Source organism: Salvelinus sp. IW2-2015, unplaced genomic scaffold, assembly GCF_002910315.2.
Source record: "Salvelinus sp. IW2-2015 unplaced genomic scaffold, ASM291031v2 Un_scaffold467, whole genome shotgun sequence".
Classification (NCBI taxonomy): domain Eukaryota; kingdom Metazoa; phylum Chordata; class Actinopteri; order Salmoniformes; family Salmonidae; genus Salvelinus; species Salvelinus sp. IW2-2015.
The window spans coordinates 656,780-669,512 of record NW_019942558.1 but is presented as its reverse complement, the minus strand read 5'-3'; the positions used below and the strand labels follow the sequence as shown (position 1 = coordinate 669,512).

General features: G+C 41.1%; 1 protein-coding gene across 1 annotated transcript in view; it reads left to right on the top strand.

The window, feature by feature from the left end:
- Positions 1-239: 239 nt before the first annotated feature.
- The window catches only part of LOC112068368 (uridine diphosphate glucose pyrophosphatase NUDT14-like), a 38,466-nt gene continuing 25,972 nt past the window's right edge, over positions 240-12,733 (top strand). Inside the window, exon 1 of the mRNA XM_024135509.2 lies at positions 240-396. Coding sequence (XP_023991277.1) covers positions 316-396 — 81 coding nt within the window. The 5' untranslated portion in view covers positions 240-315. The remainder of the gene's footprint in view (positions 397-12,733) is intronic.

Here is a 12,733-nt window from a genome sequence, read left to right as displayed (position 1 = left end):
TAATTTTATTTGATATAATTTAGAAATTAGTGAGTGTAGTGTTAGATGGTAGGGTATTTTTTTAGTACATTTAAATTTTTCAAACAAAGTATAAGGGAGTTGTACTCCAGTCTAGTACGTAGCGGTAATGCAACAAATTGGATGCCAACCGCCGTTAAATCTCATAAAAGAAGAATAAGAAGACTTCCAATTAAAAACGAGTGTATTTTGTCCTTACTAGGGAACCGTAGGCATTTGTCTCATTCTCCACTACTACCTGTGGTTTGTGCTATTTGACGTGAGATAAGCACCGGTGGAAAGCTAGCAGTCTGAACTATGGAGCAGATAAACGATATCCAGGTCGTTCCGTGCACCAACTCCAATTATCTGAAACCATTCAGGGTGCAATATAGCCAGGTGAGTCAAAATAGCTCACTAGCGTTATATCTAGTCTGAATTCCCGGACACATTCATTTCTTTTGCTAGTAGCCCAACCCCCATTCATTTTCCCATTGCTTTATTGTGCAGCATCAACGGCATAAGCTTCATAAAAATACAGTACACCATATTTCAGTGATACTTATGGACTTAGCTATTTTAACTTTGCTTCACCACTGCCACTAAATATGTTCTCTTAGCATAAAATGTAGATATTCAGGCAAGTAGCTAACGTTACTGTCTCATGAGCACATGCTTTACATTAACGTTAGCTAACTAGCAACTGAAGTAATTGGCAAGCTTGTTGGAAATGTACAACCTGTTACCTAGCTAAAATATCTACATTTCCCCCGTGGTTGTTGTTGAAAGTTGAGCGTTCGCTAGCCAAGTCATGTAATGTCAGGCCTTGTTGGGATGTGTCGAACTAGAGTGGCCTTGCTAGTTTGATAGTGATTTTATGAGGTCGGGTGTTGAGCGTTTGGTGCTGAGCTTGCAAACCCATTTTAATTTCAGTGATGTATTTTAATATATCTATGGAACCCACACAGGTCCATTTATGTATAGAACCCACCAGTATTTTATGGCCCACAAATCATCTTGTGAAAATGTTAATCTACCTGAGTATTTAATCTAAAGGGCAGCTAGCTATGTAGCTAGCTAAATTCCCTCGGGAGATAAAATGCATGTTAGGATAGCTTTCTAGTTAGCTATATTGATTCCACTAGTAACTGTCCTCTTAGGGTACGTACAGTAGCCATTTGTTTGGAAGATGGATACACTTGAACTAATTGCCATTAGCAATGTGATGTTCAAGATGACTGTACTTTTATGGTTGATTGTATGTTTGTTGATTAGGAAATAGTTCTGGTCACAGGCAATTAGGCTATGCATATTTGGCTACTTATAATAACACAATTGGAACCAGATTTAGCTGTCGTTGCCATTCTTGAATTAGGCTGTTACCACTTTCTGGATCGAAAGCTATGCTCAGGTCAATCAATGACATGCATGCAGGCTTCTAGAGGCTGGGCTATTGCCTCCTTTGACACTTTCCTAGAGGAAATGTGGAATTGTTCTGCTGTGATTTCTTTGGCAGTGAGACCCTTTGGGGCGGGCAACGTTTCATCACATTCACTCAACCTTTCCTGAGATAATGACATTTCTCCTAATGTGGATTTCATGAAGAGCATTAGGCACTGTTTTGGCAGGAGGGCACCTGTAGATATTTCCTTCCCAAGTGTTCTCCCCATTTGGGCTTGTGGTCCTGGCCTAACGCTTCCTGTCATTGAGTGTGGAAGTGTTCTGCTTCTCTGACCCATTGTTGCTCTTTAGGTGTTTGTGAGTCATAGGCTGAATGACCACTGCTGAGCCCTATTGGTATGGCATTTCTTCCCCATCTGTTATTATAGCAGAGACTTGATACTTTAAGTAGGGTGTTAAAGGACTAAATTAAACTCTAGTTCTGGTGTTATACTTTGTATTGTTATAGAGAAGCTTCTCATAAACACAACACTTTTTTTGATTTCATGAAGATAGGACTTGCCATTGCTGAGATCTTATTTTCAAGTTATCTGAAAAGATCAGCAAGGTTGCGGACAGGTCAATGTTAATCCTAGTTAATAATTTCACCATCACCTGTCTGGATTTTTTAATTCAACATGTTTTGTCCAATATCTCAAGATAGGGTGGTCATATTGTAATTAAATTGATTCAAATTAAAGTACAATTTATTAAATAAAAAGGCTATATTATGCAAATTAGTGGCACTACAGAATACATATTTACAGTAATTTAAGCCCAATAATTTGAAGTAGGGTGGTCATATTAACAGATGTTCATGCTTTATGCAAAACTGAGTTTGTAACAATTCATTAAATTTGATTAACTTGTTATACAACTTTGCAAATTATATATTTAATATGCTAATTAGTCTGTACGGAATCAAAGGAAAATACAGCATGTTAAGCCCATTCATTTAAAGTAAGGTGGTCATATCATTAACATATATTGATGTGTGTGCGTGTGCGCACACACACCAGGGGTACTAGCAGTGTACATATAATTGCCAGGGCTCTAGAAGCACCTTTTTTACAAGGTGCCCGTGGGTTTCCGTAAGCCGGTAATAGCCGGCTTTTGGCTGTAAAAATAAATAGAAAAGCTGATAAATAAAATTGGCACCAGCCAAGTGTCCAGGATGAGAGGGAAAATCCCATTGTGAAATAATGCTTTTTAGCCTATTCATTGACGGGAATACCAGTTGATGTAAATACATTTGACTGGTTATGCTTATTGTTCTATTGGTTCATTTGCATCATTTAGTGAAATTAAATTGGCGAGTTTGTATTTTCTTTATCTTATTTATCAGATGTACATAGCGTACAGAGATCCTTTGAGCAGAAAATCATTGCTCAACAATTCTAAATGCGATTGTGTATTAAAATAGTTTTGTCAATTATTAAAAAGAGCTAGTTTTATATAAAAAAAATATAGCTAGTTTATAAATTTAGCAACGTATCAAGAAAGAAACCTGTATGTTTTACTCCATATTATGAACCATGTTTTACCTTGCTTCAAAGTAGCCTAGGCAAAATCCAACCATATCCATGGAGGAAGTAAGTTTTATAAAGACTTCCATATGCCTTTGAAACCAGTAGCCTATTTCTCTCATGTTCTGTTGCTTTTCAACTTCTTTCGTTATCCGATAGCAAAATTCACATTTACATGTAGCCTGTTGCCTTTGCTGCGCTAATAATGTTAAGAAATAGTTTATCAACATTTTAAGCAAATTGTTCTGGTCTGTTGCATCAGAATCATTGCTTTTTAAATTTGTATGTAGCCTAGGCCTACTGGTTGTATGAATTTGTGATCTATTGTCCCACAACTGTCCCGGAGTCTGTTTGGGCAATTTTTTTATCGACAAGCTGACCAATAGAATAGTTAAACTTTTCTACTATGGGGGATAGTAGATTGACATAGGCGGCGTGTCCATAATCTAGGGAAGCTTTCCCTAAATAAATTGAATTAAATTGCCCAAATTATATAGCCTACTGCTGTCTATACAGATTTTTTATTTATTTTTTTAAACAGGCTACTAAAGCATGATTTGGACAGAGAATCATTAGCTTACCCTAGCCTTAAAAAAAAAAAATGTGGATTCTAAATTGCAAGGAAAGGCAGCGCGTGTGGGAAATACCAAATAGATGTTGAGTTGTGAAAAGTAGAGTCCCAGCCAGGCACATTGCAATATTTCTAAATTAAATTGCGGGAAAGCAAATGGCTGTAAAGAGAAGACAAGGAAAATACTATAATCTGTCTTTTTAGTTACCAAAATTCTCAACTTAATTGACCTAACAGTAGGCCTATAACTTTTCTTAATGGCACCAGTAGAGAGCATCGGCTATATCTCAATCCCGTGAGCACTGCGCATATTCAGTCTTTATCATTGTTGGGTCAGTACCACTTAAGTTTTTGGACAATAATTTCCTCCAGTTTAGATGGATGTCATTCTATTTGTCTCACCTTTTCGTAGGCCTATTATATGGACAATGTTTTTATTGATCTGTTTGTCATTGTCAGCAGAGTAGGCTACCTTGTAAATTGTTAATGTCTCCAATCATAAAGTGTAGTAGAATTACATGAAATGTGTTTTCCACATACAAAGAAGAAACGTGTCTGATATAGGCTGTAGCTCAGGCCTCTACCCTACAAGGGCTCAGCCAAGCATTGAACGGTCTTTGCATTGAACAAGTAAAATGGTCGCACTGTAGAACCCTGTTTGGGATTACATAATAATGAACAAAAAGCAGGGTTACTATTTACCAATTAGTAACTGTTAGTTTGTATATAAAACTATTTTGCTGTATTTTTTTCACAACTGTAGCCTAGGTTGCGCGGTCTGCAAACATGTCCACTCCTACAATGACAACGGTAAGACTGTAATAATAATATATTGAAGGCGGAGAAACAACAGGCCCGAGCGACGTCCAGCCACAGGAGCTGAGAAAGTTCAAATTTGCGTTTTCCCCTTAAGTTCGTGCCGAATTGAGATTTGCTTGCTAAGCATAGCCACCTCATTCCCTTAATCCTCCGCGAGCAAACAATTTCCGCATTAAATCCGGATTGTCAATATTGTTCCGGGAACAAGCGTGTAATAAACACAGCTTCTACAGCGCTTTAAACATTTGTTAGCTGTTCCAGGCGAAGCGGGCTCTAGCTAGTTGGTAACAGGTGTTGACACACAAAATAAAATAAAACTTCAGAAACAGGCTGAAGCAACAGGTCGAGGCGCAGGAGGTATCAGAGTTTATAACAGGAAATTACGCGTCCAAGATATCAATCAAAATAGGGGTACGGGTACACTGTTATTTTTCCACATTTTGGTTATTTTTCCACATTTTGGTGTTACAGACAGAGTTTAAAAGGACTTCATTGTTTTGTCACTTGCCGTGGAATTGTTTAGAAATTCAATGAAAAGCTGAAATGTTTTGAGTCAAGTATTCAACCCCCTTTTTATGGCAAACCTAAATAAGTTCAGGTGTAAAAATTTGCTTAACAAATCACATAATACATTGCATGGACTGTGTGCAATAATAGTGTTTAACATGATTTATTAATGACTACCTCATCTCTGTACCCCACACATACAACTATCTGTAAGGTCCCTCAGTTGGGCAGTGAATTTCAAACACAGATTCAGCCACAAAGACCAGGGAGGTTTCCAATTGGTAGATGGGTAAAAAAAAAAAAAAAAGACATTGAATATCCCTTTGAGCATTGTAAATTATTAATTACTCTTTGGATGTTGCATCGATACACCCAGTCACTACAAAGATACTGGTGTCCTTCCTAGCTCAGTTGCCGGAGTGGAAGGAAACCGCTCAGGGATTTCACCATGAGGCCAATGTCGACTTTAAAACAGTTTAATGGCTATGTTAGAAAACCTGAGGATGGATCAACAACATTGTAGGTACTACACAACACTAACTTAAATGGCAGAGTGAAAAGAAGGAAGCCTGTACAGAATAAAAAAATATTACAAAAATATTTGTAATAATGCACTAAAGTAATACTGCAAAAAATGTGTCAAAGCAATTAACTTTTTTGTCCTATGTTTGGGGCAAATCCAGCAATGCATCACTGAGTACCACTCTTTATATTTTCAAGCATGGTTGTGGATGCATCATGTTAAGGGTATGCTTGCAATCATTAAGGATTTGGGAGTTGTTCAGGGTAAAAAAAGAAACGGAATGGAGGTAAGCACAGGCAAAATCCTAGAGGAAAACCTGTTTGTCTGCTGGGAGATGAATTCACCTTTCAGCAGGACAATAACCTAAAATACAAGGCCAAATATACTTGAGTTGCTTACCAAGACAACGTTGAATGTTCCTGAGTGGCCTAGTTTCAATATTGAATCAAATCGGCTGAAGTCTATGGCAAGGCTTGAAAATGGCTGTCTGGCAATGATCAACAACCATCTTGACAAAGCTTGAAGGAAGGCCGATTTGCTTGTTTGAATTTGATCACTTGGGGCAAAGTCAGACTGCTTTTAGAGGACGTTTCTATCTCATCAGCCAAGTGTTGCAAGCTATCATCCTCAGTGGCAAGGGTCTCCTGCTGGGTCTCTGTCGCTATTGCTCTGAAATTCGTAATGCTCTAAGTGACCACAGTCACTAGTTCTAGATTCCTGCTCGCTTTCAGAATCTCCCATTGACTCGGTTTCTCCATTACACTCTTGTCCTATCAACAAGGACCCGGAGGCGACTACAGTCTGGACAGACTGCAGTTCTCTGGTCATCACTGCCCCCATCCACATCTGGTAGTGGGTTTGGTTTCATTGTTCTGGCATCTGCAAAACTCTCCTCTGAAAGGATGGGGGGAACAGTTGTATCCTTTTCAGCCTCTCCAATCAAAAGAAAGTTCACAGGAAGTAAGAAGTTGCAGTGTACAACCATGACCTTGTCTGTGGAAGGGTTGGCTACTCTGTAGATGTGCAGATCTGGGTTGCTCCAGTTGAAGACATAGATGGTAGATTCCCCCACACCTGCCAATTTCCGTTTGCCCCGTTCTTTCTTGTTGGCTAAGAGAACTTTGTCACCGACCTCCAGGGTGCATCCTCTCACCTTTGTCATATGTTCTGGCCTGCTTTTTTCTGTGCCTTTTGATGTGTTTGTCTGTGTAACACGCATGGCCTCCTGAAGATCTCTTTGAAAGGAGTCTACAAATTTGCTGTAACCCAAAACGGTCTCGTCTCTCAGAACATTCCAAACATGGTGTCGACCGATAGCTGTGCGGTCCACCCAAACATTAAGTAAAAAGGGGCGAACCCCGTCATCTCATCTACAGTTATATGCAAACGTGAGAGTTTGTATCATCTGAGGCCATTTCTCTTTAGTCTGTGGAGGCAAGGTTCGAATCATATTCCCCAAAGTACGATTAAATCTTTGTTTGCACATTGGTTGATGCCGAGTTGTGTGAGATTTCTTCACTCATGCTAGGTCCATTAGCTCTATCAGCTTGCTCTAAAAGTTAGCCCCTTGGTGACTTAATAGACGCTGAGGAAAACCGTAAATACAGAAAAAGTTGTTCCAGTTTCTGGGCAACTTGTTTTGCCGTCTGAGTTGTACAAGAGAAGGCGTGAGCTACTTTGGTAAAATGGTCTGTTACTATTAGTACGTCAATACTCGCTCCCTCCTACGACCGAACAGAAATCGATACAGACCAACTCTAGTGGCGCACTTGTCTTAATCGATTGAAGAGGAGCTCTTGCCTCAAGTCTTCTTGACTTGCTCACAACACAGCGTCTACAACTCATGACCTAGTCTTTAACTTGTTCATCCATACCAACCCAAAATAACCTCTGTCTGAGGTGTAACTTTCTTGCTTGACCTTGGTGTGCAGCATCATCATTGTGTTCCTTTCAACACATCTGCCTTCAGGGACAAAGTTACAATGAACTGATAGCTCTTATTTCCGGTTTTATCCTTTGATTTCCTGTACAGTTTTCCATCCTTGTATTCCAACTTCTCCCAAATGTTTCAAATTTTTCTGCACGTCCACTGTTTCATGTTCTCTTTCACAATGTATTGGTCTCCGTTTCCTTTCCACATAATAGGTAGCACGAGCCAATGTCTCATCTGTTTGCTGCTTTTCTTTGAGATCTCCTAGTCCAAAAGCGTGTAGCGCTGGGTAACCTCCCTGCAGCAGATGTAGGGATAGCTGCATCAGAGGGACAGTGCACATGGATATGATCCCCTTTCGGTACAAGCGGTTGTCTAGGAGTGCCTTCACTTCATCAGAGATCTCAGCAGACTTTGTACCTTGATGGGACCCTGTCATGCCACTGTTTGGTGGGGCTTGGCAATTCACAGACAGCCGGAGTGTCTCTTGTACGTTCTCTGCTGTGACGGGTTGAGTGGTACCATCCCTGACGAACGGTACACGGCTGAGTAAGTCGACGGGTATGTTCTGTGGCCCAGGTATGTATTTCAGATCAAAGTCATACGGGGCTAGCTTCGCCACCCACCTCTGCTCACAGGCATCAAGTTTAGGCTTTGTCAGTATGTGAGGGAGTGGGTTATTATCTGTCAGGACAGTAAACCGGTCACTTTTTAGCAAGTGACAAAATGTTTCACATAAGGCCCATTTCAATGCAAGAAACTCTAGACGGTGGGCTGGATATCTTGCTTGGGATTTACTAGCAAACGCAATGGGTCTACTTTTACTCTCACCCTCTGCGATCTGGCTCGGAACAGCATCTAGGCCGTCAATTGAAGCATCAGTCGAAAGTATGAAGGGTTTACTCAGATCTGGGTGAGCTAAAACTACAGCCTTTATTACAGCTGCTTTTAACTCATCAAAGGTGTGTTGACACTCACTCGTCCAGTCTTCGGGTGTCATGCTCCGGGACAGCCTACTCTGAGTCTTGCCATTTTATCTTTTTGTTTGGTTTTCGGTCCCGCTGTTAAACAGTAGTGGCTTGGCGATTTTGAAAACCCTTGGCGTGGGAGTAGTAGTTCAACATTCAGAGAAATGACTGGACCCTCTTCAGTCCAGTAGTTTTTCCATCAATCTACATGAGATCAGTGGCTGTCATCTCACTGATGTCAGATCCATTGTGCTGAAAAGGCAGTTTCCGGCCAATGACGCCAGTGCTTCGGCTTGATTTGGTAGGGGCTAAGCATCCTTCTCAGTTCTCGTGTTGAGCCATCGGAAATCTGTACAGATTCTGAGTTCACCATTTGGTTTCCATACAAGAACGAGAGGGGATGCACACTCACTATTCGATTTCCCGAGGATTTCGTGTTCTTCCATTTCCTCAAGTTTGTTTCAGTTTTTGGACGTCACATGGTGGCACTCTGCTGTAAGGAAGTCTGAAAGGCCTCATCTTTCTTTCTATTCTATGCACAGTCTCTTGCTTCGCCACGGTCCAATTTCCCTCTGGAAAATATGCTGTCATATTTCACAACCAGGTCTGCCATCTTGTTTTTCCATTCATCTGATACCCCACAAGAGGCAATGTCATCATCAGTTAGACCCATGTCTTTCAACACATCAGCATCTGAGCGTTTTTCTGCCTGTTCAGTCGTGGTTCCAACGACGTTCTGTGCAACATCGTGTTAGTCACCACATTGACCGCAGCTGCTGTTTAACTCCAGGTCTTCCAATGCTATACAGGGGTATACATCTGCCAGTTTTGCATTACACTTCAGTGTAACTGGGCGATCTTGGAGATTAACCACCTTCATGCGGATCCATTTGTCACCCAACAGTGGGCATACAGTACGACCCACTAACACACTGTGCCTCTCGGGATGTTGTGGGATCCACAATAACAGTACTGCCAATGGAAAATTGCCCTTTTCCTTTCAGTCTACCTCAAACTAAGTGTTCATGTTTTGGGGATAGTGTCACACAGTGGCAACTTTTTCCCCAGGCATTTTACGTCCTTGCCAATGGTCAACGTTTGCCAGTATGCTTATAAATGTATCTGATTCATCAGAAAGGCCATTGGCTGGTTGTGATATTGCTTTCCAATATCCCTCTACTTTTTTTAGTTGGAGGATATGTTTCAGTACATTTGTTCCAATGATCACTTCATCAGTTTTCCCTGGCACAGCTAATACTGGCACCAGCATCTTGCAGTTCATTCATTTGATATGGAGCTCATATTCACATTTGGGATTGACCTGTTGCCCTCCACATCCGACGAGTACTACAGGAGTGGACATTTCGAGCTTTCAGTTAAGACTTGTTTTCGACGCAATGTATGCTCAGCAGATTCAGTTAACGTACAGGCCATTGAACCACTATCCTCTTAGTTCTACTGAACCTTGCACGGTCACTGGTGCGTAGAACAGACTTTCATTTCCGGTTATTCTCTGAGTAGGTTGATATATCACATTTTTGTTGCCTTGATTTTTCTCTTTGTATGAAGACAGTTCTATTTCAGGATCAATGTCATTTATAGGGGCTGAGCTTTTAGCTGCACCTTTCCTCTCAAGATGCAGACCTATTAGTTTAAAGCTGGACCTTGATTTTGTGGCCGCTGCCCGACTGGTGCCTCTCTTCTAACCTACTGCTTTTGTGGGCAGTCTATAGTTTGATGGCCAGGATTGTGACATTTTGAAGCACAGGCGGTCATTAAGACAGTGAGACCGAGTGGAGTGAGCCACATCTTTTACATTGCACATGGGAAGGAGGGAGACAGCTGTGCAGTTCTGCTGGGCCCTCTTGTGTTGCGGGGCGAGCAGCGTTTTGGTTTATAATAAACCGTTCTAGCAGTGTTACAGGTTTTGTCATTGCCACTCTGAACTGCTGAGGTAAGGATGGGGAGCTCTGAGCTCTCCTCTGTTTTTTGGATGTCTTCCTGGGGTGTCAATATGTTTTGTTTCCTCCTTGTAGCACATCTATCATTTTAGTGGCTGTCTATCAATTCCTGAACTTCACCCACTGTCCATTTCTCCCTAGGCTTGCATCCGAATGCTGTGTACAGTTCAAGATTGGGGCAGTGCTTCACAAACATCATGGTGACCGCATGACCCGCGTCATCCATCTGTCTGCCCTGTCTTTGTAGACATTCATTAGCTAGATCTGCTACTCGGTTAAGGCACACCCAGTAGTCTAAGCTACTCTCCCCCTGGATAAGGTTTGGTTTCATAAAAATCTTGAAGTGGCATAGTAGGGGAGATGGCCTCACCAAAATGATCTTTCAAAATCCTGAAAATAACCTCAGGGTCTCGGCTGATGTTTACAAGGGGGTTGCTGTGATTTTTATCTTGACTAAATCCTTTGCCTTCCCCATGAACATTTCCATGATTTTATTACCTTGCTCTGGCGTTTTGTAACCTTTCTTTACCAAGTAAGTCTTCATCATTTCCTGCCACTCATACGCAGTACATTTATCTGTTCCATCACCTCTGAAAGTGGGTGGCTCACGCATATCAGATTTCATGACAGTTTACCTTGTACCAGTCTGGCATGCACAATGGGACTACCTTGAATGGAGTGGTATTACTTGCTGACAGACTGGTCACAGTATTGTTTCAAATCTCTTGACCCATCTGTTTGACTAAATCGAGCATTACGTTTTGCTGCGTATGGTATTCATCATCATTGGAGTGATTATCATCTCCATCACTCTGACCTGTTGTTTGATCAATAACATCCTCTTGTTCATTTACTGACGGTACACCAGACTCCCGGTAAAAGTATGCTCTACCATTCTAGCTGTCTGAGCCCCCTACCAATACTGGGTTACCAATACCAATACTTGAGTTACAGTATCACAGTTAACTCCCCTAAATTGTAAGTCCTCACTCACCAGGGTTGGAATCGGCTAAACTTTGAACATTTAGGTATTAAGTAAATGATAGATCAGAAGCATAGAATATAAGGAGTGAAAGAGACTGAGTTTTATGTCAGAAGTTAATGGTTCTCTGTAGAAAGACAGATGGTTTTGGATTGTGTTGGGTGGACGGGAGGAGATCAAAGGATTGCTATAGGGGAGGCAGATGGACATATGTGGATTAGGTGAAGGAGGAGTTGAGGTCAGGAGGTCAGATCCCCTGAAGGGAGTAATAAGGGTTTATTACTCTATTACCCTCTTACTGTGGAACCATAAGATGAGAGGAGTAGTGTCTAAAGTGGGATATATATATCTGTGATGGTGAGATGCTTTTTTTTGTCTGAATACAGCTGTGTTGACCCTTTGGGAAGAATTAAACTTGGTTAAGCTTCTCTCGTGTCCGTGAGTTATTTACTCTGAAAAATAAGAACTAACACCAGTAAAAGTGGTGTATCACCATTGGGCTTGACCAGAGTACCTGGATTTTTTTGGTGTGGACATGTTATTCATGACGAATATTCAAATTGACTGTCTCTTGAAGTTGACGGCAGGTGTAGTTTTCTTCTCTGGAGCACTGCTGTATTCCCGGTGATCGGCGACGGCTGATCTTGTAGATCCGGGTCACGGCACCAATTTTGTAACCAACTTCACACAGCCCCCCCCAGAAGAAAGGCACAAAGACACCCACACTTCAGGTTGACTCGGGTTTTAATCTGCAGTAAAAGATATCAAACAGTGATGACAGGCATTGACAGGACGGTCACAGCCACACGTTCACTGGTTAGGTAGGACATGAGATATCTTTAAGATAGGAGCAACAGTAGTGATACATGCCTTCAATGTGAAGTGATATTAATCCATAAATACAGAGCACAAGTACAACCCTTTTTATATGAACCTTTTTAAGGTAGTAAGAAAATAAACATTCACTTAATATTTCAATAAATCACAAGCTAGCAATAGCTATCGTGACATTGTAGTGCAGTGACCAACAGTGCAAGTTATCTCGTCGTTAACATGGCTAGCTAAGCCAGTAAAAACTTGGTTAACTTGCCGAATTAGGTGTTAAATACATAAACTGTGTATATTTATTTTGCCGTTAAAGTCGGAAGTTTACATACATGTTAGCCAAATACATTTAAACTCAGTTTTCCACAATTTCTGACATTTAATACTAGTAAAAGTTCCCTTTCTTAGGTCAGTTAGGATCACCACTTTATTTTAAGAATGTGAAATGTCTTATTTCTTTCATCAAATTCCCAGTGGGCCAGAAGTTTACATGCACTCAATTAGTAGAATTGTTTAACTTGGGTCAAATGTTTCAGGTAGCCTTCCACAAGCTTCCCACAATAAGTTGGGTGAATTTTGGCCCATTCCTCCTGACAGAGCTGGTGTAACTGAGTCAGGTTTGTAGGCTGTAAGGTATGTGTAACTGCAGGGAAGTCAGGCGCAGGAGAGCAGAATTGGGTAGCA